Source organism: Eriocheir sinensis, unplaced genomic scaffold (assembly GCF_024679095.1).
Source record: "Eriocheir sinensis breed Jianghai 21 unplaced genomic scaffold, ASM2467909v1 Scaffold83, whole genome shotgun sequence".
Taxonomy (NCBI): domain Eukaryota; kingdom Metazoa; phylum Arthropoda; class Malacostraca; order Decapoda; family Varunidae; genus Eriocheir; species Eriocheir sinensis.
The window spans coordinates 695,655-722,501 of record NW_026112197.1 but is presented as its reverse complement, the minus strand read 5'-3'; the positions used below and the strand labels follow the sequence as shown (position 1 = coordinate 722,501).

Here is a 26,847-nt window from a genome sequence, read left to right as displayed (position 1 = left end):
TCCTCTATATCAAGGCTCTTTCATCTGCTTTTATCTGCTGAGCATACTGAGTCCAGCTGGGCTGAGGTGGCATTAAGGAGAGGCAAGACCTTCAACAAAAATCTCTTAGTTGTAAAATCTTCTACATAGGAAAAGAAGGCAACAGACATGAAAGATGGAGTTTTCCAGGCATTAAATGACATTCAAATAACTGATTCAAGACTCACTAATAGAGGTAACAATGTCATGAACTTTGATAATGAGAACACAAGGGCTGAGGCTGCTCAAAAACTGAAGTCTGTTGAGCAAATTAGTACCAAGAGTGTTGGAAAGATGAAACCAAAGAAGCAATGTGCATAAAGAGGAGACCAAGGAAAAGATATAGAAGACCATCTTAGACTGCAATGGGTTCTTACACACAATTGAGGGTGTTGAGAATAACACTGAGCTGATGTTTAGCAAGCCTGCGGCTGGCGGCACGATTCACAACATTTTGAGGTGTGACCCAACTGTGAGAGAGCTGAGTCACAAGTATCACGACAAGATGAAATTACAATGGGGAATATACACAGTGAGAGACGGATACCATGCAATTATATGCTATCGTTGTCAGGGTACGGCCATTTTGAGGCGAACTCTTCTGCCAAGACCAATGGAGACGCCTCAGATTGTTTCAAATGCGCTGGCAATCATAAATCTCATGAGTGCCCCATGGCTGAGAAGAAATGCATAAGCTGTGTGAGTGACATGTTCCTCCAGTATATCTCTTTGGTGCCGGTATCTGATCTAATCTGCGGGATCATAGTGTTCTTATCAGCACCGCCTGACGGTGTCGTGCGTGGCATAATAGCAGTGGCCCATACACTCGCGGCGTGATATCTAGCACGACACCGCCTCATAGCCACCAGTGACCGACTCCAGCATAGCCGAGCCACGATTTCCTGAAGACCTAACAGACACCACCGCGGCGAGGGGCGTTGCGTCACCACCACCGCGGCCAGCAGGAGGTTGTCAGGCCACCACCACCACCACCACCAGCAGCGGCATGGCGTCTGCAGGGAAGGGACCGGTGAGTCATAACCTTGAAGGAATAAACAAATGTATTATTCCTCAGAACATTCCCGTACCAAAATCTCCTACCTTGCCTTTTTTTTTTTACATCAAGGGAGGCAGTTTGTTTGAAATACACTTGATTGCAGTTTTCTTGATGGGCAAGTAGCACTTTTGCGGGCTTCTATGTTATCCTGAATGAAGTCCGCAAGAAAGTGCTTTTGCTTAAACATATAAATAGCATGCACTTTTTAACAACCCGGCCTAGTTGAATAAGCAGTTTAAGGAGGGACAGAGCAAACACCATTTTCTCCTGAGCAACATGTGTTCCAATCTGTTTTATGTTCTTACACGGTACTGGACGGTTTTCTTCTTCATATCATTCGTGTGCGGCTGACGATATATCTCTATTGATGATATTGTGTCTTCTGATGGTCGGTGGGAAGTCATCCGTTTTCTCAATGACTTCACGTGAGACAGCCTCAGTATCGCACTAATGAGGTATCCAAAATCGCCATCGGTTGCTTGATTGACCTAGCCCCCCTCCCGCTCAAAAACCAGTGCATTTCTGTCTCATCTAGTTTTCTCATATCTCCACATGGTAACTTATCTTGCATTACAGTGGGATAAAGACTGTTGAAGTCAAGATATGAAAGGAAAGTGTTTCTATCATGTTTTGAATTAAACTGAGGGTTCGTGTATATGTTATTGGCGCGTACAAAACGACGCACAACACTTGTGTAGCCCCTACGCACATTTGTTTGAATGCAATGATATATGTGTGGGCTACTAATTCCTCTAATTCCTGCTGTGTTTTTAACAGAAAAGAGTCATAGGCAAATCCTGGCAGGCTAACATAATTTACAATATCCAACCTCCACTGGGTTTTCAAAATACCTCTCCACTCTAGGAAGGCACCACATAGAAGGCCAACATCCACTTTTACATAAAGCAACAAATAGTCCATCAGGCTCTGACACCCAGCTACTTTCCAAACATTCTGAGCATGTTTATAATCACTTTCGGAAAGTTCTGCTTCTTGAAGCGAATTGAAAAAATCAGAAATTCGTTCCATCGAATCCATATAGTCATAACAAAAAACCTGCTTTCCCTTGATCAGTAATGGTAACGCAGGTGCTGGCACATCTTTCAACATCTGTTGTGTGCATATGGGTTCGTTCCCATTGCTGATGAATTGGTTCGCTAAAGCCGCGAGTGAACCAGACATAGAGACATACGCGTCAATAAATCTCAAGTCACTTATGATGACTTTATGGTATTTCTGAACTGAATGTTTTGGTCTTAGTTTGATTTTCAAAGTCAGGTAGCGTTAATTCACGCGGGATTAACGTCATGTCGTAATCCGCATTATGTGCAATGAGAGTGCGCTGCAATTTGTGATTTTTTTCATTTGAAGGTTGCATCTATTACAATAAGCTTCAATGTAATTGTTTCCTGATTTTTCATGGTCATGATGTTTTACTCCTTTACCTTTTAAAACCTGTATTTACAGAGAAGACAGTGAGTTTGTTCATTGTGACGTGCCGTATCTTCATCGGTCATATAGATTTTATTGTAGCCTTTAGAAAATTTTAACTTCTTCCAGGAGTGTGGGTTCAGCTAATGTAAGTTCGTTCTATAATCAAAACAGTGTGAGTTCAGCTAATGTAAGTTCGTTCTTTATACAAAACAGTGCGAGCTCAGCTAATGTAAGTTCGTTCTATAATCAAAACAGTGTGAGTTCAGCTAATGTAAGTTCGTTCTATATACAAAACAGTGTGAGTTCAGCTAATATAAGTTCGTTCTATATACAAAACAGTGTGAGTTCAGCTAATGTAGGTTCGTTCTGTATACAAAACAGTGTGAGTTCAGCTAATGTAAGTTCGTTCTATATACAAAACAGTGTGAGCTCAGCTAATATAAGTTCGTTCTATATACAAAACAGTGTGAGTTCAGCTAATGTAAGTTCGTTCTATATACAAAACAGTGAGAGTTCAGGTAATGTAAGTTCGTTCTATATAAAAAACAGTGTGAGTTCAGCTAATGTAAGTTCGTTCTATATACAAAACAGTGTGAGTTCAGCTAATGTAAGTTCGTTCTATATACAAAACAGTGTGAGTTCAGCTAATGTAAGTTCGTTCTATATACAAAACAGTGTGAGTTCAGCTAAAATGGTTTACAGCATTACTCCCACAACAGGATCCGCTTCCTACTGTTTCTCCGTTTCTATTCACTATAATGTAAGCATACGCTATGGCAAAGTGATGTCTCTTTACACCCATTCGAAGAAGGCTTTACGAGAATACTCTCAAAGACATAGAATGCTAAATAAAATGGATCATATGCTTTAGCATGATTAATAAATTTCACAGTATATCCCGCAGGTGGGAATTTTAGTCTTGTGATCATCATTGGGTGCTCAGCAAGCGTTGTCTTGTTTTCACAGGCACACAAATTTCCATGCAGTTTTTCTATGCTGCATGGTTCTTTTTCATTTCCCGCCGCAGGATAGTTTCCTTAAGCAGTTAATTAGAACACCAACGAGGGAAGAAAATATTTTGGGTTTGTTGTTAACTAATAAAGAGGACATAATAAGCAACATTGCGGTTGGGGGTTCATTAGGTAACAGTGATCATAAGGACATTAAATTTAATATTAAATGGGAGGATAGAGTCAGCAGAAACAACACTTAATACCTGACTTCAGGAAGGCGGACCTCGAGGTTTTAAGAAAGTAACTGCAAAGGCTTAAGAGAGTAAGATCAGAAGTAGCTGAGAGCTTAAACCATAGGGTTCGTTATGTTGGGAGTATAGAACGTGTAAGAGTTCCTTTTCCTGGAGTTCACCATTGGTATACGCGTTCACCTGGGAGGCTCTCCAACAATGTTTGAGCGAAACTGTAGGATTCAGGAGTATTTATACCCAAATCAACAAGAAGATATCCATAAGGCCGAGAATAGACACCATATATATATATATATATATATATATATATATATATATATATATATATATATATATATATATATATATATATATATATATATATATATATATATATATATATATATATATATATATATATATATATATATATATATATATATATATATATATATATATATATATATATATATATATATATACAAACTGGTTTGTCTTCTCTTTTCCGTATATTTGTCTTCGGATGAGCGCTATCTTGATCTAGGGAAAAAGGTAAACTCGATGCGGCAACGTCTAAGGTCATATGACACCGAAGAGCAGGCAGAAAATATAATGAAATGCAAGTTGAGAAAATAAATAAGAAGAAAGAAGTTAAGAAATGAGATATAAGACATTAATTAATGCAAAATCAGAAAAAAAAATGAAAGTGCGTCAAATTTGCAGTTGTTGAGATAAGTTTCTTAATAGTAACATATGGCAATCTTTCTAAGGAACGTAGATGAGGAGCTTTGAGTGATTTTTATTTGCTAGGCTACTCTGACGAGAGAAAAAAAAAATCAGTTTTATCGGTGTAACTCGGGAACTAATAGACGTATGAGGAATCTGAAGATACCATAAGAATCCTCACTAAATTCCGCTTCGGAGCATATATTCGGCTAAAAAGTTGGCCCACAAAATTTTTCTGCTAGCAGCAGATTTCTCAAGAATCAGAGGGGAATGGAACACACACACACACACACACACACACACACACACACACACACACACACATGATCCCTTTTTCACGGAAAAAGGTAAACTCGATGCGGCAACGTCTGAGGTCATATGACACCGAAGAGCAGGCAGAAAATATAAAGAAATGCAAGTTGAGAAAAGAAATAAGAAGAAATAAGTTAAGAAATGAGATATAAGACATTAATTAATGCAAAATCAAAAAAAAAAGACTTGGTGCTGCAGTGTTTAGGGTTAGATGGCACCAAATAACCGGAGTAAAAAAATATATATAAGTTAAGGGAAAGAAATAAGAAGAAACAAGTTGAGAAATGAGAAATAAGAAGATAATGATACAATACATCCAGCAAAAACTTAAATAATTTATCGAGTCTTACGTTCAATGACGATTTTTTATTTTATTTTCGGACTTGCATTAGAGAGTAAATTCATATTCCAGCCTGGTCATTAACCTAATGTCCTTAACCTTTTCCGTGATTATAATCTCGTGGTCATTCGAGGGCCCAAGATCTTATCTTAAACCATCAAGTACCGCCTCCCTGCTGGGCACCCCTACTCTCGTCACCCTCCCGCTTCCGTACGCTAGTCCGAGAGGGGGCGGGGGTGGGGGGTGAAAAGGTCAAGGATGGGGTGGGGAGGGAGGAGGGGGTCCAGATACCCCCTCTTCCATAGCCCCCCCGCTGAACCCCCCAACCCCCACTTCCAGTCCCCCCCGCTGAGGCTACCCCCACTTCCGTACATTTGTTACTACTTACAATACCCAGTACCAGAGGCGCCTTGGGATGTTGTTAATATAGACTTATTACAGCTCCCCCAGAGCCATCATGGTTCGCGCTACTTATTGGTGTGCGTCGACCAGTTCTCTAGGTTTCTAGTTCTAGCGTCTCTCAAGGCCCATGCCCTCGTGACTCACGTGTTGTGTCCACATTCGTCTCCTCGATTTTTTTTGAGTGACAATGGCACCGAGTTTATTAACACAGTATTGAGCGAAATATGCGCTCAGTTTAACATCACGCAATCCTTCATCACAGCTTATCACACAGCTGCTAATAGGTTGGCGGAGAGGGCTAATAGGAAAATCTTACAGGTCCTCAAGCCTATCGTGAACGATCTCCACGATAACTAGGAGGATTGGCTATCGCATATAGCCGCTTCCATAAATACGTCGGTAAACGACTCTACGGGGAAGTCTTCCTACTATATCTTATATGGGGTGGAGAAACGTCTTCCATACGACTTCCTAACAAAACCACAACAACCTTTCTACAACATTGATAGGTACGCACAACAGCAGATGCATATGTTTTCCAAGATACACTCAGAGGTTAGGTGCACGTTAAAAGCTACGAAGGTTGAAATGATGTCAAAATAACACAAACAGGCCGTCCCGGTGAAATTAAAAGAGGGTGACAGTCATGATTAAGTAAGCGGAAAGGAGTTCGAAGCTGGGGGCTAAATATGTGGGTCCTTACCGAGTTGTTCGGAATGTCAGGGGAAATCGGTTCGAGGTTCTCGAGTCAAATAGTGGAGTCAGTCTAGAAGTTTACAGTGATCGTCTGAAAGTAATTCCCTCACCTTTGGACCTTGATATTGGTAATTCCCCCTCAGGGTCAAATGTTCAACAAGATAATTCCAACACCCATAGCTATAACTTGAGACCACGGGTTTAAATACTTCATTCCCACCACTTTCAGATCATGATGTTGCGTTTTCTGATCATCTTGTCCCTCGGCTCCCTGCTTGCAGCGATACCCATCCACCTAAAGCCTGGCGCCCTCACGGCACACATAGAGAGGTCTTCTTCATAGAAGATGTGCTCCTCGTAAAATATCCATATACTTCCTTGACCAACACCACAGACACAATCAGGATAGTCTCAGAAAACTACTCGGCATGGCAGACGCCATACGGGCTACCAAGACTAGGAATCAAAGGCACCTTCTAGTACCAACTCTCTGACTCAACATCGTTTGGTCCGCCTCAAAGTTCCTCTTCGGTACGGCAACCGACGAGGACGTACGCGATTTGCGGGACCACTACGCTCATGTACTTTCCTTTGCTGCCCGATATCGTAGGGTGATCAACGCCAATTGTTGAAAACTTGCGCTGTTGCGTACTAACATTGAGGAACTGCTAGAGCAGACAAATAAGATGGTAGAGGTTATCAACATAGTTGTCAAACAGATCGACCAGGTGAATCAGTTTCTCTTCCTAGATCAGGCCTTGCATGCATTGGAAAACGTCATTAACTCTGTCGCAACGGCAAATCAGCAGGTTATTAGCAACATGGTAGATGCAGCGCACGGCAGAGTCACACCTGCCTTGTTCCCTCTCCACGATTTGAGAACGATTATCCATATCGGGTATCAAAATTATAGCCTCACACCTTTATTCAACCCAGACATGAGTCAATATTTTTACCCCTTGATTGAGTCCTGCCTCACCCCCGATACCATAATCATTCATGTTCCATTTCAGACGGAGAACGTGTTTGAGGCACACGAAATTGTCCCGTTCCCTTTTTCAGCAAAGGACATTGTGTTAGCCCTGGACACGTCCCCGTCTCTTGTTCTAATCGCGAAGAATTTCGCTCTGTATTCAACGGGTAGCTACTCACTCTTTCAGTATTGCAAGTAGACGGTCTTCAGGCGATTCTATTGCTCTGCGTCTCTCTTTGCCAAGTCAGATGACAGAAACCTGGCATTCCCCTGCTCCTTTACTTAACATTGTACTATGTTTCACTATTGTACTATGTTTCACTAGTGTATTTTTTTAGGAGCTAGATGAACGTTTCATTGTCTGTAACTATGCCAGTTGATAGCTTCTTATACATGTGTCCTTATATTTATCTTTTGAGAGATTTCTTATGTTTCATGTCACACACGTTGTGTTTTACCTCTCCCTATTTATAGTATTATGACTACACAAATGTTCTTACATAACCAGTGTTTTATTGTAATTGTGTCATGTAATTGTGTCTGCTTAACAAAGTCCCACTATGTATGTTAATGGTAACTAGACTGCTAGTTAGATTTTTGTATATCGCGAGGTCGCGATGACTGGTAGGTGACCGAGCAGTGTTATAGTATGATATCAATGTATTATTATTATTATTATTATTATTATTATTATTATTATTATTATTATTATTATTATTATTATTATTATTATTTAATATCACCACGAATTAGGCATACAATTGTCAATGGAAAAAACCCACGACAGATAGATCACGCCACCTTATAGGAATGTCGTCCGTCAGTGTTTACCGTCTCAGTTTGTATACAACGCATTTCATAGTGCGTGGAGGTCACCTTGACGTATGTGACCAATTGTAACAATTATTTTCCAACCTGTAACTCGTCACTCCTTCACGAGAGTCCGATAAACACACAACGGCAGTCGCTCTCGCTCCGACGCTCCTTGTACATATAGGCTAAGAATATATTCGCCCTAAGGAAGCTGAAGTCTTTATCAACGCCCTTTAAACGCCCCCCGGTACCCGTTACATTACTAGATGAAACAATATATTATTAGAGGCGAGGACATTGATATCTTTGAGAATTTCATATACCTTGGTAGCGTAATGCAGAACAACGGCAGGTCACACAAAATTATATTGATGGCTGGGAGAAGACTGCGTTGCACAGATAAGATAGAGAGAGGTGACAGGGCACGGCATGCTAACAGACAAGTCCATGCGCTTGGAAATCTTTGTAAAAAAAAGTCGCATCAGCTGCTATTTACTTATCATATAATTTGAAGTGACCATGTCAATCAATATATATTATTTCTAAGAGAATCATTACTGCATTCTTGGATTGATGCGATAGATAGTGTAATTAACTTTAAATGCACGTGTTATACATTTTTCACTCATTCTTCTATGCGTTCTTACTTATATTCTATCACTGCAGATACTCTCCTCATAGAAAAAAAAACATTCACAAGTATAGAAGTATATGAGTAAATCATGTGATTCAAAAATAACTTCATATATATATGACTTATAATGGTCTTTTACTACAAATATGAGTGCTATTATTATATCTTATAATTGACTTTATAGTACGGGCCTGAGCCTGCCGTGCAATAACTTACATAATTCATACAACGCCGAGGAGGGGGTTGTGCCTTAGAGATATCGGAAAAAATCAGTCTGTAGAACAATGTTTTTATTCTTAAAGCTCTCCTATGCAGACCATGATTCGCTCAGCGGCGTCCAGGGGGTGTCGGGCGTGGGCCACAACATTCACTAAGGCCAACATCACCACCACCACCAGCACTGGGACGTCCACCATCGGCACCAACGTGACACGGGGTAGACGACTCCCCCACACGGCCACGTCCAGTAAGCCGGCAGGGTGAGTCTTCGTGCTGGAGCGTTCTTCGGGCCGCTGCAACTCATCGTGGCATTTTGGTATCAGATAGGTGAAATATGAATATCTCACAGGTTCATCCGCAGCTATTTTTTTTTCAAGAGGGGCAGGGCCAGCATGTTTTACATCCTATACATAAACACATCAAGTTTCATATCTTCATTTTCCCAATATTTGCACCACCAGGTGTCCTCCTAAGGTTTTGATTACTATTAATTTTGTCATAACTTGCAAACAAAAGTGTGAACGAGAGTACGACAGATCTTCAAGGGTGGAACTGCCGTGGTCGGACAGTTTGCCTACGGGTAGTTTAACTACCATGACAATGTGCCTAGCGGATATTATACATATGGACAATGTGCCAAATGGATATTTCGCATTGCTAAAAACAACTTTTTTCATTTGAATAAAAAAATATATATATATATATATATATATATATATATATATATATATATATATATATATATATATATATATATATATATATATATATATATATATATATATATATATATATATATATATATATATATATATATATATATATATATATATATATATATATATATATATATATATATATATATATATATATATATATATATATATATATATATATATATATATATATATATATATATATATATATATATATATATATATATATATATATATATATATATATATATATATATATATATATATATATATATATATATATATATATATATATATATATATACACCCACACACACATCACCACCTCTCCTCCTCTAAACCTCACCTTCTCTTCCTCACCGAAACACAGGTCTCTGAGGCTACTGACAGCAATCTCTACTCTATTCCCTACTACTATATCTATCCTAAATGTCAATCCAAAGCTGGATGTTGCGTCTACGTGCTCAACGACATCACTTACTCTCGTGAATTTTCCACCATCTGGCTAAGATTTCATTGTCATTCTATTACTAAATACATGAGTGCTGTTTATCTCTCACCTAACTCTACTAATTATGTAAAATTCTTTGACTATTTGAACTCTAAAGTGGAGCACATCTTGACCCACTCTCCGTTCGCTGAAATCTCCATCCTAGGAGATTGCAATGATCACCACCAGTTTTGGCTTTCATCCTCTTTCAATGACCAGCCTGGTGAACAAGCCTACAACTTTTCTCTCCTCAATGGCCTAGAGCAGTTGGTTCAGCACCCTAGACGTATTTCCGACCGTCTTGGAGACCGGCCCAACATACTAGACCTCTTCCTTACCTCTAACCCTTCTGCTTACTCTGCAAAATTGATCTCTCCGCTGGGCTCCTCCGATAACAAACTTATTTCTGTATTATGTCCAATCGCTCCTGTACACCCTCTGGACACACCGAAGAGGCGATGTTTCTGGCATTTTGATTCAGCTCGGTGGGTCGACCTGAGGATGTACATTACCGACTTCCCGTGGAATGATTATTGCTTCCCGGATAGAGACCCCTCTGTGTGTGCTCAGCGCATCACAGAGCTGATTGTCTCTGGAATGTAGGCATACATTCCACGTTCTTTCTCTACTCCTCACGATAAAAAGCCTTGGTTTAATCACGCTTGTTATCGTGCTGTCAATGAAAGAGAGGCAGCTCACAAAAGGTACCAGAGCCTTCAAACTAATGCTAATTATTAACTTTACACTTCTGCCCGGAATCGTGCCAAATCTATTCTCCGACTAACCAAAAACTCTTTCATTAATAGAAAATGCCAAAACTTTGCTTTCTCTAACTCTTCCCGTGACTTCTGGCATCTAGTGAAAAACATTACTTCCAACTTCACTTCTTCATCTTTCCCTCCACTCCTCAGTCCTGACGGCAACACTGCCGTTTCATTTATCACTAAGGCTAAACTCTTCTCTCAAACTGTTTGTAAAAACTCCACTCTGGACGATTCTGGGCATATTCCTCCTACTCATCCCCCCTCTGACTCTTTTATGCCTGTTATAATGATTCTTCAAAATGATGTTTTCTATGCCCTCTCTGGCCTCAATCCTCAGAAGGCTTATGGAGCTGATGGAGTGCCTCCTATTGTCCTTAAAAACTGTGCTTCTGTGCTGACACCCTGCCTGGTCAAACTCTTTCGCCTCTGCCTGTCAACATCTAGCTTTCCTTCCTGCTGGAAGTATGCCTTCATACAGCCTGTGCCTAAGAAGGGTGACCGTTTCAATCCCTCAAACTACTGTCCTATAGCTTTACTTTCTTGTCTATCTAAAGCTTTTGAATCAATCCTTAACCGGAAGATTCAAAAGCACCTTTCCACTTCTGACCTTCTATCTGATCGCCAGTATGGGTTCCGCAAGGGGCGTTTTACTGGTGATCTCCTTGCCTTCCTAGCTAATTCTTGGTTATCCTCTCTTAGCCGTTTCGGTGAAACCTTTGCTATTGCCCTGGACATATCAAAAGCTTTTGATAGGGTCTGGCACAAATATTTGCTTTCCAAACTACCCTCCTACGGTTTCTAGCCTTCTCTCTGAACCTTTATCTTCAGTTTCCTTTCTGACCGTTCTGTTTCTGCTGTGGTAGACGGTCACTGTTCTTCCCCTAAACCTATTAACAGTGGTGTCCCACAGGGTTCTGTCCTATCTCCCACTCTCTTTTTATTGTTCATTGATGATCTTCTTTCCAAAACGAACTGTCCTATCCATTCCTGCGCCGATGATTCCACTCTGCATTACTCAACTTCATTTAATAGGAGACCCATCCTACAGGAACTTAACGACTCAAGGCTGGAGGGAACAGAACGCTTAGCCTCAGACCTTACTATTATTTCCGATTGGGGCAAGAGGAACCTGGTGTCCTTCAACGCCTCAAAAACAAAGTTTATCCACCTATCCCCTTGACACAATCTTCCAAACAACTATCCCTTATTCTTTGACAACACTCACCTATCACCTTCCTCAACACTAAACATCCTCGGTCTATCCTTAACTCAAAATTTCAATTGGAAACTTCATATATCATCTCTTACTAAATCAGCTTCCTCGCGGCTGGGCGTTCTGTACCGTCTCCGCCAGTTCTTCTCCCCCGAACAGTTGCTGTCCATTTACAGGGGCCTTGTCCGCCCTCGTATGGAATATGCAGCTCATGTGTGGGTGGGTCCACTCACACAGCTCTCCTTGACAGAGTGGAGTCAAAGGCTCTTCGTCTCATCAGCTTTCCTCATCATACTGATAGTCTTCTACCTCTCAAATTCCGCCGCCATGTCTCGTCTCTTTCTATCTTCTATCGATATTTTCATGCTGACTGCTCTTCTGAACTTGCTAACTGCATGCCTCCCCCCCTCCCGCGGCCCCGCTGCACTCGACTTGCTACTCATGCTCATCCCTTCACTGTCCAAACCCCTTATGCAAGAGTTAACCAGCATCTTCACTCTTTCATCCCTCACGCGCTGGTAAACTCTGGAACAATCTTCCTTCATCTGTATTTCCTCCTGCCTACGACTTGAACTCCTTCAAGAGGAGGGTATCAGGACATCTCTCCTCCCGTATTTGATCTTGCTTTCGGCCACCTTTTTTGTTTCTTTTTTAGGAGCAGCGAGTAGCGGGCTTTTTTTTATTATTGTTTTATTTTTTTTGTGTGCCCATGAGCTGCCTCCTTTGTTGTAAAAAAATAAATAAATAAATAAAAAAAAAAAATATATATATATATATATATATATATATATATATATATATATATATATATATATATATATATATATATATATATATATATATATATATTTTTTTTTAGGGTGGTGGTTAAAATAAAAGTTGTAAAAATAGTGTTCCCCACTCAGATTCCTGTCCCACTTCATTAGAAAACACTGTAGCCAAAATTTTATCAAAATAGCATGGTATTTATCTGGTGCTCAATGACCTTGAAGTTTCACTCCAAATCAATGTAGTATTAAACGGCAAAGAGGGCTTTTTTCAAACAAATGCCCAAGATGGTCTTTTATATATTTCCCGTTAGTAGAAAGCAACACTGACATGTCTAGTAATATTATATAATACCTTTTTAGGAATGCCTTTCTAAGTTAATTGTAGCAAATGTTTCAATGGTAACATAATTCATCAGTTTTCATCCGTCTAAAATTGTATAATTTTCTTTTCCTGACGTGCACTTTTGTCTTTGTGTGTGATGGCAAGCACCAAAATGAGGAACCGATATCTTGTGGCACCACGGGAAACAATCGCTGGAGACCAACTACCATCTGGAAGAGAAGTCCTAGGTCTAGTTATTTACAAGCTCGATGTTCGGAAGAATACGATACGCATTTCGGCACACGAGGTGTTCCTCATTGTGGAATAAGTCTGGGCGAGGCAAGAATTCCAAAGCAGCGAATTGATAAGGTGGAGACGAAGATCGAGAAGGTGCATAAATAATATGCCCTTATCCGGAAGAACAAGAAACGCACTACCTCGACTCAAAGTGAGCGATAAAATAAATTTGGTGAGAAACTAAATGACTTGTTCGACGTGGCCCTTGCAGATGCCATGGCAATAATGACAAACGCGGAGGACAAGGACTTCCTCCTCACCCAGCGCGAGCCTGGTCAATATTGGAGGATGGGCGGCTTTGATCCCGTGCAAGCTGCTCTTGAGAAGCGTGTTGCAGAACGCCACGCGGCCCAGACATCAAGGCAGGAAAAGGCGCTTCACGAGGCCACAACATCGTCGGCGACTGCGGAGTTTGAATCATCCAGCAGCAGCAGCAGCATTCCTGTCAGTAGCCCAACTCGAAGCTCCCACAGCAGCGCCAGTGGCCCCAGCGAGCCAAAACGAGTATAACATGGCTTGATAAACGTCGTGACGCCAGGCGTAGCAGCGTCCCTTGATCGAGCGAAGGTGAGCGACCGTGCAGCTGTCTACGTGTTGACAGAGACAGCACGCTCTCTGGGCCACAACCCCGAGGAATTGAATATCAACTGAAGCTCCATCCACGATCTCCGCCGTCAACATCGCGAACACCATGCATTTTCTCTGAAAGAGGAGATCAAGTCTGACGGTCCTCTCATAGTACATTTAGATGGAAAATGATGATGGACCTCACTACTAAGAAACACGTCGATCGTCTCCCAATCCTGGTGTCGGGGTAGAGCGAATTTAAGCTCCTCGGAGTAGCCAAGCTCCCCAGTGGCAGCGGCACTGATGCTGCTCGCGCTGTTGTCGACGCAGTGCAAGAATGGGGACTGACCAACCGAATCGTCGGCATGGGTTTTGACACCACTGCAGCGAACACTGGCCATCACCAGGGCACATGTATTCTAATTGAGAGAGCTCTCGACAAGGACTTGCTCTACTTTGCCTGCCCGTACAACGTCCCGGATCCCGATAATATCACATATACCATGATCAGACACCTTAGCCCTACCACTACGACCCTGCTGCTCCAAATATACAACACAGTCTGGCAGACTGGTATCATGCCAACTGAATGGCGCAAAGCCAGTCTACTTCCCATCCGTCAACATGGGAAGGATGATTGTCAGTCCTTGCACTACATACCAATTGCTCTAACATCTTGCCTTTGCAAACTTCTGGAGAGGATGGTACATTTTCGCCTAGTACACAATCTAGAGAGCAATAACCACCTGTCTCCTTACCAGGCAGGGTTTCGGAAGATGAGAAGAACAGTAGATGCCCTCATGCGTCTTGAATCAGTTATCTGCTGCTCGTTTGCAGAAAGACAACACATGGTGTGTATTTTCTTTGACCTCGAGAAGGCCTACGACACAACATGGAGGTATGGGATTTTAAACCAGCTTCATAACTTTTGTCCCCGTGGACGAATGCCAAAGTTTGTTGAGGTTATTGAGAACGACGGTCTTTCCGCGTAAGAGTTGGTGCCTCCTACTCACCCCTCTATGAACACCAGGAAGGAGTTCCCAAAGGAAGCGTCCTCAGTGTGATCTTTTTGCCGTGGCCATAAATGGAGTTACAACGTCGTTTCCAGAGGGGTGTCGTCCTTTCTCTAGGTCGACGACCTGGCAATCTGGTACTCGGCGTCTCGGATGTCCTCCGCGGGCAAGACTGCAACATGCCATCGACAGATTATCCAGATGGGCGGAGAATCATGGCTTCCGATTCTCACCATCTATGACGGTTGCCATGCACTTTGTGCCGCCTGATAAGTCACCATCCAGACCTTGATCTCATCATGTGCGGTTCACGACTACCTGTTGCGGAAGAACACAAGTTTTTGGTACTTGTACCTCACATGGCAACCACACTTAAAAGCCTTAAAAAACAAAGTGCATGAGATCGCTCGATCTCTATCGTGTCCTGTCATGCACTTTATGGGGCGCTGACAGCACTATACTACTACGCTTTTACCAGGCACTCATCGGGTCGAGACTGTCCTACGGCTGCGAAGTATACACATCAGCAACAACCTCCCACCTCCGCACAATTGATGCAGTCCATCACGCTGCAGTTCGACTGTCAACATCCCCTATATCAAGTATTTTAGTTGACGCAGAAGTACCACCTTTAGACTTGGAGAGAGACGGACTTCTTAATACTGGTACAGGCTACAACGCCAGCCAAACAACCCTGCCTCCATTGTTACCTCAGACATCAATGTATATGTAATATACAAAAACAAGCCTCTCCTACCACGCCCCTTTGGTTTCCGTGTCCGGAATATCTTTCACTACCATACTTCCCAATAGCAGTTTATCAGGTACCCCCCATCACAGCGTGGGAGTTCCCAAACACACATTTCTGCCGGTACCTCAACTTCAACAAAGCAAGTATCTCGACAGCAACTGCTCGGCAGCTTTTCCTGTCACACACAGCAAGTCACACCAATTCTGTATCAGTATATACAGTCGGCTCCAAAGCCGATGCTGGCGTCGGATTTGGAGCTGTCTTTCCAGACTTTTCCAGTTCCGGAACATTACCTCCCTTAGCCTCAATATTTACCGCAGAATCTTTACTTTGCCTGTCGTTTTTTTTACCGTCTACTCTGACTCACAGGCCGCCCTGTCCGCAATTGAAGAATTTAGAGTCATCCACCCTATAGTTTTATAAATTTTTAGCTGGCTGGTTCTGGCCAAAAGGCGTGGCCACCAAATATTTTTTGCTGGGTACCTGCCCTGCTGGGCTGCTGCTTCTCGTCCTCTCTCACAGTGCGCTCTTCCACCCCGGGATTTGCATCCCACCGTGCGGTCTGCACTCAAGAGTGTGTGGCAGCGCAGGTGGACGGCTGTAGTTGCCACGACGGCTTCCTCATGTCCCGGGGAGTTCAGCCCTACTGTGATGACAATTTGATCCCCCTGACTGTTCGGCACTTGCTAGTCGAGTGCCCCAGTATCGGGGACCTGCGAGAACTGTACCTCCCCCGGTGTCGGGGTGGGGATGGGAGTTTCTCTTTCTCTCTCTCAGGTGCTTGGGGAGAAGGCACTCTCCCCGGGACATGACGTTTATGTCTTCCTACAAGAGGCAGGCGTCCTTAACCTCCTGTTGGTTTTATTGACCTGTTATTGTTGTTTTTTATCAAGTTTTTGTTTATTTTAACCAGTTTTACATAGTTTTATTTGTGTCGTTCTTTATCATGTTTTTTTAACCGTTTTTATTGTTTTATAATATAATTTTTTTTTTTTGTATTAAATTCGGCGCCATATGAGCCCGCAGTTGAGGCGCCAAGATTGAACGCTCCAATAATCATCTTCCCGCCCTTCCCACCCCCTCTCATCCTTCCGCCTAATGAGGGTTCGCACCTCCGCCCACTTCTCCCTCCACCTCATTTGACACTAGTGATCTCCAACTTGTTTGTTTCAATTCTTACAGAAACTTCATTTTACCATAGTTTCCTCTGCCCCTCCTACTTATTTCACTTCTACAATCAGTAACAACATAAATTATCTGTTAAATGTCTTTATTATCAGAGAGAGAGAGAGAGAGAGGGAGGAAGGGAGAGAGGGAGGGAGAGAGGGAGAGAGAGAGAGCAGGAGGAGGAAAGGTTTGCCATAATCGCCTAGACTATCTGAAGCATTCCGGTGCCCTAATGCGGTGTCACTAGCTAGCATATCAACGTGCATATCTACAGAGTCCTAAGCTGGCCAGTTTATCCCAAGGAGCGCGGTCAAGCCCATTCGTGCTCCCATACCCCGCTAAAGAAAGAAAGAAAGAAAGAAAGAAAGAAAGAAAGTCAGATTTATAAAGAACAATATATACAGAAGGAACAGGAAGGTAAAAAGAAAGAGGGGAAAGATGGAAAAAAAGAAGGAGAAAGAAAAAGAAAGAGGAAGAAAAAGAAAGAGGAAGAAAGAGAAAGAGGAAGAAAGAGAAAGAGGAAGCAAACTAAAAAGATAAATAAATAATGGGAAAGAAAAACAAAGAGAGAAATAAATAAATAATGAGAAAAAATATGAGATAAAGAAATAATGAGAAAGAAAACGAAAGAGAGAAATAAATAAATAGAAAAAGAAACAGAAAGAGAGAAAGAAATACTGAGAAAGAAAAAGAGAGCAAGAAATAAATAATGAGAAAGAAAAAGAATGAGAAAAAGAAATAATGAGAACTAAAAAGAAAGAAAGAAAGAGATAATAAGAAAGAAAAAGAAAGAGAGAAAGATATTAATTAGTCAGAAAGAAAATAAAGAAATAAAAAAGTAGTGAGAACGAAAAAGAAATAGAAAGAAAAAAATTATGATAAAGAAGGAAAATATATACACAGAAAGAGCCTCCCCTTCATAACCCACACTCCTTCTATTGTATCCTGGGACGTGCAGGTGTGAATAGGAAGGGAAGGGTGAGATGTGTGTGTGTGTGTGTGTGTGTGTGTGTGTGTGTGTGTGTGTGTGTGTGTGTGTGTGTGTGTGTGTGTGTGTGTGTGTGTGTGAGGGGGGGGAGGTCTCGCTGTGACAGGCTCAGAGCGAACTTCAAGGGAATGGCTGAGGAAGAGGAAATCCTCCTCCTGCCCAGCCAGAAGTGTAAGGGAGACATCGGCCGTAACTGACACTACTGGCGGGAGGAACTGCCCGTGCCCTACTTGCTGAATCATTTGCCTGTCGCTTTGCTTGGCATCGGCTATAGTTGTTTATATTGTATATATCATTTGTTTTTTGTTTTTTTGTTTTTCAGGAAGAGGACCTACAGTGCCTTTTACAATGATACACGAAGATTTAATGAGACTATAAGAGACAAGATAGTCGAAACAAGGCAATGGGGCAATTCACGAAGTTCTTCCCCATCCAGTAATACATCTTACCTCCATATAAAACTTTCAGTCGTGTTTGCATCAGCAACATAATTATATGCTCAGTTTGTTTCACTCCTCCACCGCACTGTTCGTGAACCAGTTTTTGCCTATTTTTTCCTGAACATAACACCTACTTCATCAAGACTTTTACACGTTTAAAATGTGAATAATCTTTTAAGTATACGTCTTTCCAATGGAGGAAAGTAAGTTTTCTTTAGTCTTTTCTGTACGGCAAGTTTCTAAATCCTTGAATCATTTTAGTAATTCTTTTCTTTTTCAAGACAATCTACATTATCTATGTAATCGGGGCAACAAAACTCAACAGAATAATCAAGGTGAGACTTAACCAGCGACAGACACAATTTATGGATAATTATTGTGTTCTGGTTGCTATAACTTTTACCAATGAACCTGCCTCCTCTCTGTCGTCCAATTAGAAAATTCATCAGTAAACTTAAAGTCACTGCTTCTACGTTAGTCAGTATCGCTTATATAGCTGATAAACATGCTGAAGTCAAGATCGCTGATGTAGCTGATACACCACAGTCAAGATCATTGATGTAGCTGATAAACACATTGTACGTAGTCAAGATCGCTAATGTAGAGAAACTGCAATAACACAGTGAAAATATCCGTAATGAACACCACTGAGTGCCGGGAATCGAACCAGAGCCTGCCGAGTAGAAGCCAGGTAGCATACCAATTAGGCCAACGATGAGCTAAAAGATCACCACGCCAGAAGCCGCTTCTGCGGACTATACCTGACGCCCTCGCCCTGCACTGTGGCACATACGGTGTATGTAAACTTTAGAGAAACCGCAATAACACAGTGAAAATATCCGCCATGAACACTACTGATTGCCGGGAATCGAACCCGAGCCTTCCGAGTAGAAACCAGGCAGCATACCAACTAGGCCAACGATGAGCTAAAAGATCACCGACCGAATGATCCGACGGGCCACGGGTACCTTCTGTCCACAGTACGGGGCGAGGGTGTCAAGTATAGTCCGCAGAAGCGGCTTCTGGCGCGGTGATCTTCTAGCTCATCGTTGGCATAGTTGGTATGCTGCCTGGCCTCTACTCGGAAGGCTCGGGTTCGATTTCCGGCACTCAGTGGTGTTCATTACGGACACCGTAGTCAAAATCATTTACGTAGCGGATAAACACACCTCACTTAAGATTTTTTTTTTTTAACATGTCAGCCTATAGCGCCGGTAGGCTTTTCTTGGGGGGCCTGGATGGTAGTCGGACTCAGCCCGTCATGGCGCAGGCGCGTGTTTTTTAGTCTCGCCATCTTTTCTAGCATCATGCTGCCCCCGGAGCTCGTTCTTAATTCGATTGGACGGTTTCCTCTAGAGTCCGGGTTGATGGGTGGTTTTCAGGACATCATGTGGGTAGCCTATGGCCACTCGACGGTGCCTGAAAATCCCAGGTGGTAGCGTGGTAATTCGAACCCGTGTCGTCCATCACGCGGTGAATGCGGTTCCCGCACGCTAGCCACTCAGCCACCGCCTATCCAAAGATTACTGATGTAGCTGATAAACACACCGTTGTAAATATCGCTGATGTAGCTGATAAACACATCGTAGCTAAGATTGTTGATGAAGCTGATAAAGATTAATTATTATTGCCCTAAGACTGATCCATGTGGGACGCAGCAAACACGAGCCCAATCTTATTGATCCAAGTGTACTTGAGCGTTTTAAGGCTCCCTGCCCCTCATGAGCAGCTCTAACCTGCCTTCCCCATGAACTTCATCCAGTTATTTGGACAGATGTGGTCTCACTTCCACAAAGTTTTCTGTTCTTCAATTGGGCACACGCATATTATTAAACTTTTTTTTTCACAGTAGAAGAAGCTCCTGATGGGCAAAAATGAACGAGTGGATCAACGGCTGCCGTGCTGCGAGCGGCGGCAACGACGCTCAACGTCAGCGGCGTTGTGCTTTTTCATTTGGAGACATTTTTTTTCTTCGGAAACTACTAAAAACTGACTTATTGCAATTTCATCATCCGCCGCCGCAGCTGCAAAATAGCTTGCAGAGGGTTTAGGGTGGGGGAACATATTTAAACTAGCCCAACCGAGCTTTACGACCTAACAGCTAACGGGGGGGGCTTCACCCCCCTCGACCCCCCCACATGTATATTCGACTTATTTCTGCGAGGTGTGTTAGTTACCCGTGAAATGTCAACACATGAAAATGTCACGCTCTCCCTCCCAGCGCCCTCAATTGGGCCCCGAGGCGGCCGCAAAAAAACTCGCTAACTTCAAAAATCGCTAGCGGCGTTAGCAGCAGTTTGCGACGCACATAAATGGGGTTCAAAATGCGTAGAATAACGAGATCTAACCGATGGTAAGTGTGAGAAGAGACGGGGAACAAAGTATCCCCGTTCCCCCCGTGACGCCCCGAGGCGGCCGCAAAAAAAAAATCACTAACTTTTCAAAAATCGCTAGCAGCGTTTCTATCAATTTGCGATGCATATATATGGGGTTCAAAATGCATAGAATTGTGAGATCTAGCCCATGGTTAGGGTGAGAAGTACCACAGTGAGATGGGCAACTCTATGAACATTTACCGTACTTAGCAGGGAGTAGCCACCGTCGCCTCAACCCCGCTTGCCATTATTATTGGTTTACTTTGTTTATTAAGTGTTAAGTGCTTTAAGTGTAAATAGTAGATGTAATTATATATGTAATATTAATTTTAATGTGCGAGTTGTGTCTCATTTTCTTGGAACCCGGGGACACACACAAAGCTTATTACTCTCTCTCTCTCTCTCTCTCTCTCTCTCTCTCTCTCTCTCTCTCTCTCTCTCTCTCTCTCTCTCTCTCTCTCTCTCTCTCTCTCTCTCTCTCTCTCTCTCTCTCTCTCTCTCTCTCTCTCTCACACACACACACACACACACACACACATACACACACACACACGAGCTCCTGACCCCGCTTAGGCCCCTCATTTCCGCTTGTCACTCCTTAATGAGGTTCGCATATCCGCCCCTAAGTGATTGGTCTCTCAAGGCCCAGCCACACCAGGGAACTTTATTGGGAAGCAAAGAGTTCCTACTATTTTCAAATGTGTGTGTGTGTGTGTGTGTGTGTGTGTGTGTGTGTGTGTGTGTGTGTGTGTGTGTGATATATATAGCTATATATATATATATATATATATATATATATATATATATATATATATATATATATATATATATATATATATATATATATATATATATATATATATATATATATATATATATATATATATATATATATATATATATATATATATATATATAGAGAGAGAGAGAGGTGGGTGGAGCATTGTCAGCCATCATCCACTCACGTCAGGTCATGACCTGGTCGTGACAGCTATTGGTGGAGTGGTTGGGTGGTGGGTGTGTACGAAGCTTGCGATAAACTGACAGTTCCAACGGGGAGGTTACACTTTTATTGTATCTGACTGTACCAGGAACCCGCAATTCTCGACCATCTGTATTTCGAAAAAATCAGGAGGAGAGAGCTGTTGATGTTCCTGGTACCAGATCCATGGGGACTAACACATAGCTCGTAGCCAACCCTGTCAGTGCCAGTAGAAGCAGTGAAGTCGCCCAGGACAAAGAGTGTGTCCCGGGGAGGGCACTGTTCTAATACGGAATCGAGTTTGGCGTAGAACGTCTCCTCTTCAGTTTCGCGCGTCTCGGTAGGAGCGTACACTGCAACAAGAGACATAAAGCCCAGTGTGTGCTTCAGCCTCACTCGCATTATACGCTCATCAACCGGAGCAACCTCAACCACAAATGGCAGCAATTGACTGGAGATGCCCATAGCTACCCCACCTGACACGGAAGCCATTGCTCATGCTGGACCAGTAGAAGGTGTAACCCCCCTCACTGATCTCGCCACTGCCAGGCCTCCTTGTCTCAGAGAGTGCCACTATGTCCACCCTCGGCCTTCTGAGCTCATTTGATAGGTGGGGCAGTCGATCATCGTCCGAGAGGCTCCGGACGTTCCAGGAGTCCACACGCAGAACCCTCCGAAGGTTAACCCCGGGCCTGGTTCTTCGGGCGGGCGCAGCCTCTGCACCACCCCGGCCACCCCCAAAACAAAAAGAGGGGCTAGGGGGCCCTTCCTCCTTCGAGGTGCAGGGGTATCGTAGGTTTTGCCCTGTACCCGTCACTGATGCGGATGCGGATGCATCGTGGAAGCCTGTCGCGCGGTCGGGCCCCCCAGCAAGACCGGATCGGGGTCGAGGCTCGCGCCCCGACCCCGACCTCTACTTTTTAATTTGTTTTTGGCAAGGCCACTTTATTGTAGGGGAGGGGGTGCAAGCCCCTCCCCCAACCAGCCCAGATCAGGGGCTGGCCTGACTGCTCGCCATAGGGTAGGGAAGCAGGACACCTGGGGGGATTAATCACCCGGCTACCCAAGGAAAGAAGCGTGAACAGAAGAGGGAGATGAAGCTGGGAAAGACAGCTCGGGGGAGGTTGAGGGGGCTGCATTCCTCATTCAGATAGACCTGCCCCTACCCTGGTCATTTGGTTACCACCCAGCGTGTTGAAATGGTTACCATACTTGTTGGCAATTATTTCGGCTTGTCACTTAGTGTAGCATTTCCACAGGAGAAACACTACATCAAGTGAGTGGATGTTGGGCGCCCCCAGCCACCACATAAAAAATGTTTAAAAAATGACATAAAATCGGAGGTTAAGTGAAAAAAACTTTAATGTTATATTGTGCAAGTGTAGATACAGTTTCTTTCCGACGCATTTTCCTCCCAATTAAAAAAAAAAAAATGTGTGGGGAAAAAAGTTGTATGTAGCGTAACCTATCTTATGTTAATGTTTCAAATAAATAGGAAGACTGGGTAAAAAGTAGCTTTTGGCGTATGTTAAACGTTCCCATTGAAGATCACCCACAAGGTAATCCCAGATGGTCTTGCTATAATCAAACTTATCCTCTCCACACAGAACCATATCCAGAAGCGCTGATTATTTCTTAAAGTAGGGCGGAAAAGACATTTGTTTAATTAGGAAGCCGGTAGACATCTGAAATTAGTTTAGTTGTCTTAAAAAGCATAGGGACGCCTCGTTTACATCGATTGTCACATTTAGTCCTGCCGTGTGCTAGGTTATGGTTAATATACAACATGTAGGTGATATTCCTGATCATTACTTTTCCCGCCCGTAGAGAAGAGGGTCTCAAGTGGAGGTTCCCCGCAGACGATAGGACACAGGCCAGAGTGGCGGCTGTGGAGAGCGGGTGTTGTCAGAGCACCATCCTCACCTTTAATTCCGTGGCGCCCATCACCCCTGACCTGATGGAGGAGGCGCTCGTCCACCTCTATGGGTAGGTGCAGTGGAGGCAGGGGCGTACACTGGCATTATATAATGCCTTGGTGGATAAGCTATGCTTCATAAGGACGTAGTTAGGCTGTTCAAGAGTGGTCACATGTGCGACTTTTCTCATTTTAATTTTCTTTCAACAGCAAGATCGAGTCACTCAGACTTTGCTTCAGGCAAAGAGAGGGGCAACTGTGGGTCGCCAACATGCCTCGACAAAAAATAGATTTACAGGTATAGTACTATTAGAGATACGTGGCTGCACAGTGGCATAACACCATTGACTTTCTTTGGTAATAAGCAAAGTTTTGAGTGCTACATGTCATTCTTGAAGTCAGTCACCACACATCGACGGTTTTGTCTTTCAGGTGGTGACCTCTACGGACTTGGAGCACGAACACTCTGAATTGCATAAAGTAAAATTTGATCTCTGTAATGGGCCATTGTGGAATGCTCGGCTCATGCCATGTCCTCCAGATGCTCCCTGTCCTCTCCCTGAAGTGAAGGCAGCATATCCTCATCAGTGTCACCTCCTAATGTCCGTCCACCATGCTGCTAATGACGGAATAGTCGTACTACTGATGTCGGAGCAGTTGTCCCACATCATCGACAGCCTCCTCGGAGGATTACCCGTGGACACTAGGCCAGTCGGGGAGCTCCGTGACGGCGTGGAGGCCAGAGAGAGGGAAAACAAGATTAGGGAAGAACTAGAAAGGGATCCTGAGAGGCTTATGGCGGCCATCAGAAAACATTTACCGAGCAAACATCTTCCCCTGCTCATGGAAGCTTATGGTGTCCCGAACGAAGCAAACCCAACTACGACGTATTTGAGGACTTTGCTCCTCGACAAGCAGATGGTGGAGAAGATCACTGCCAAGGCCCGAGCCACTGGCGCCACCCTCAACGCCTGCTTCATTGCTGCCTTGAACGTGTCCATGATGGAGGTGGCGCGCGAAGGGGGGTTGGAAAGAGACATCTACAGTCTTTCCACATGGGTCCCCGTCAATTCCCGCCGACTAATGAAGAACTGTAAAAAACTTCCTCTTGGCTGTCATTCCATACCCTTCACGCAGTGCACCTCAACGCCACGTGACGTGAAGAAAAACTTCTGGCAGTACGTGCAGCACCTCGACACCGAGCTCCGTGGGAAGATAAAAAGGGACTACATGTGCGAACAGAGGGTCCTGGAGGCGCTGCTCAGGCCGGAGGGATTTACGAACGAGGTTATGTTTGGCGGGCTACATATCCCTGACTGTGATTATGTTTTCGCAAACCTCTACTCTCCCAATATCAGTCACCAGCGAGGCGTTGGCAAGAATGTTCAAATAACAGCGACGGGCAATTACGCGAGCCTTCATACAGGGATCACTGGCGTAGGACAAGCAGTATTCCCCTTTCGCGACCAAATCCGCTTTCAATTCGGTTACTCCACAGGAGTCTTGAGCAGGAGAGTAGGTGAAAGATTGCTCGAGAAAAACGTCTCTGTGCTCCATGATGTCTCCAATATGGTGGAATAAATGTAAATGTAGATTGTAGAGCTATCTGGGGAGGTGGTGGCTGAGTCGTGAGAGTGCTAGCGCGGCGTCTTGGAGTACGCCGGTTTACGACCCGCCCACCGATACAAACAAGCTGGCAACTTTTCAGTCATCACTCAGTGGCCTGAGACTACCTACATGGAGTCCTGAAGATCATCATCTATCGGCCCGGACTCTTAGATTCTCACTAAAAGAGGATCGAAGATTAGCTAAGGGGGCAGCATGAGCCGAGGAAAATGGCGCCACCATAAACACCTACCAGCGTCATAACGGGCTGGAGCTGACCACCAGGCCCCACTAAAAAAGTATACTGGTGATGTGTACGTAGATGTCCCCGTGTACGGAGCTGTCCTCGAGAGAAATGCGCATTGACATAGGCGAATGTTTACAAAGACTTGCTGATGAACAAAGTTGTACGCAGGTGTTCCCCCGATAACATGGCTTCAGATTTACGGGAAAGACTGGCCAAATTTAGGGATGAAATAGGCCCTTTACAGTATTTTCTCCTAAATGGATATCATCCGACAATCCTTCCAAGCAACCAAAGAAGAGGTCTGATGGTTTCGTATATAACCAAGCAGAATATCATAAATCAAAAATTAACCCTATAAGGTACTTTTTTAACTTTTGACATGAGTCGTTCAATTTCGTTCAGAAATGTCATGTGGGCAGGAGATGGACCGTAACCTCCGATATATAAGAATGCAATCTGCCCCCAAACAATTGTCATACTCACATCAATATAATTTTGTTTTGAAATTACCACTCCCGAGAATGTACCCGTGGATCACCGCAAAAAGGCTTTTGAACGGCCCTTCACTTCACTTATTACAAAACAGAGCGCTGTATTGGATTCTTGAAGTGTTTTTCTTATGAAATAATAAAATAAATATGCCCTCTCGTGCTTTAAACCACTGGTGGGACAACCATATGCCCACGACAAGCTGCGTACACAGATCCGTGTATATAGCGGTTCGCCCTTTGTTTGTAAACAAAGCGGATAGAGCAAAGTACAAGGGACATCTACGTGTCGGGCCCCGGTCCGTCGCGACGAAAATAGAAAAACCTACAATGAAATGGTAGCCAATTCCGAGCAGCTGACAGTAACTCACACCTGGGTCCAGAGAATGATAGGGTCTGATCACGCGCAGCTTGCAGCCGATGAAGGAGGGACAAAGCGCGGCTGTGGCTGTGATATCACATAGTGCGGGTGGCTCTCTCCCCCACCCCTTCCACCTCCCTCAGGCTTTCTCTCTCTCTCTCTCTCTCTCTCTCTCTCTCTCTCTCTCTCTCTCTCTCTCTCTCTCTCTCTCTCTCTCTCTCTCTCTCTCTCTCTCTCTCTAATTAAACGGTTATGATAACTTCTTGGGTTTTGATTATGCTGTTAGTTTTGTTTGGAGTATATTAAAAATATGACGAACAGCGACTTGTAGCGTAAAGCAACACATGAACTCACTTAGTTGTATGTTTACATAGTTGGGTTTCATAAATGTTAAATGATATATGAATTTACTGAGTACATAAACTTAGTGACTTTTATTTCATCAAGATATTGCGTAATATTTATATCGCATATATATATATATATATATATATATATATATATATATATATATATATATATATATATATATATATATATATATATATATATATATATATATATATATA

At 43.2% G+C, this 26,847-nt stretch overlaps 1 protein-coding gene across 1 annotated transcript; it reads left to right on the top strand.

Annotated features, from left to right (window-relative positions):
* The first annotated feature begins 789 nt into the window (after positions 1-789).
* On the top strand, positions 790-26,715 carry LOC126994602 (uncharacterized). Its single transcript, XM_050853913.1, has 5 exons — positions 790-1,048; positions 8,904-9,067; positions 23,490-23,648; positions 23,788-23,875; positions 24,010-26,715. Exons 1-5 carry the CDS (start codon positions 1,025-1,027, stop codon positions 25,156-25,158), a joined length of 1,584 nt encoding a protein of 527 aa, XP_050709870.1. The 5' UTR covers positions 790-1,024; the 3' UTR covers positions 25,159-26,715.
* Positions 26,716-26,847: the final 132 nt, after the last annotated feature.

Excerpts from the sequence above, each read along its gene's own strand:
- LOC126994602 (XM_050853913.1), top strand. The coding sequence starts at position 1,025 with ATGGCGTCTGCAGGGAAGGGACCG. Across the intron at positions 1,049-8,903 it reads CGTCTGCAGGGAAGGGACCG|ACCATGATTCGCTCAGCGGC; the intron begins GTGAGTCATAAC and ends TCTCCTATGCAG. Across the intron at positions 23,876-24,009 it reads GACAAAAAATAGATTTACAG|GTGGTGACCTCTACGGACTT; the intron begins GTATAGTACTAT and ends TTTGTCTTTCAG.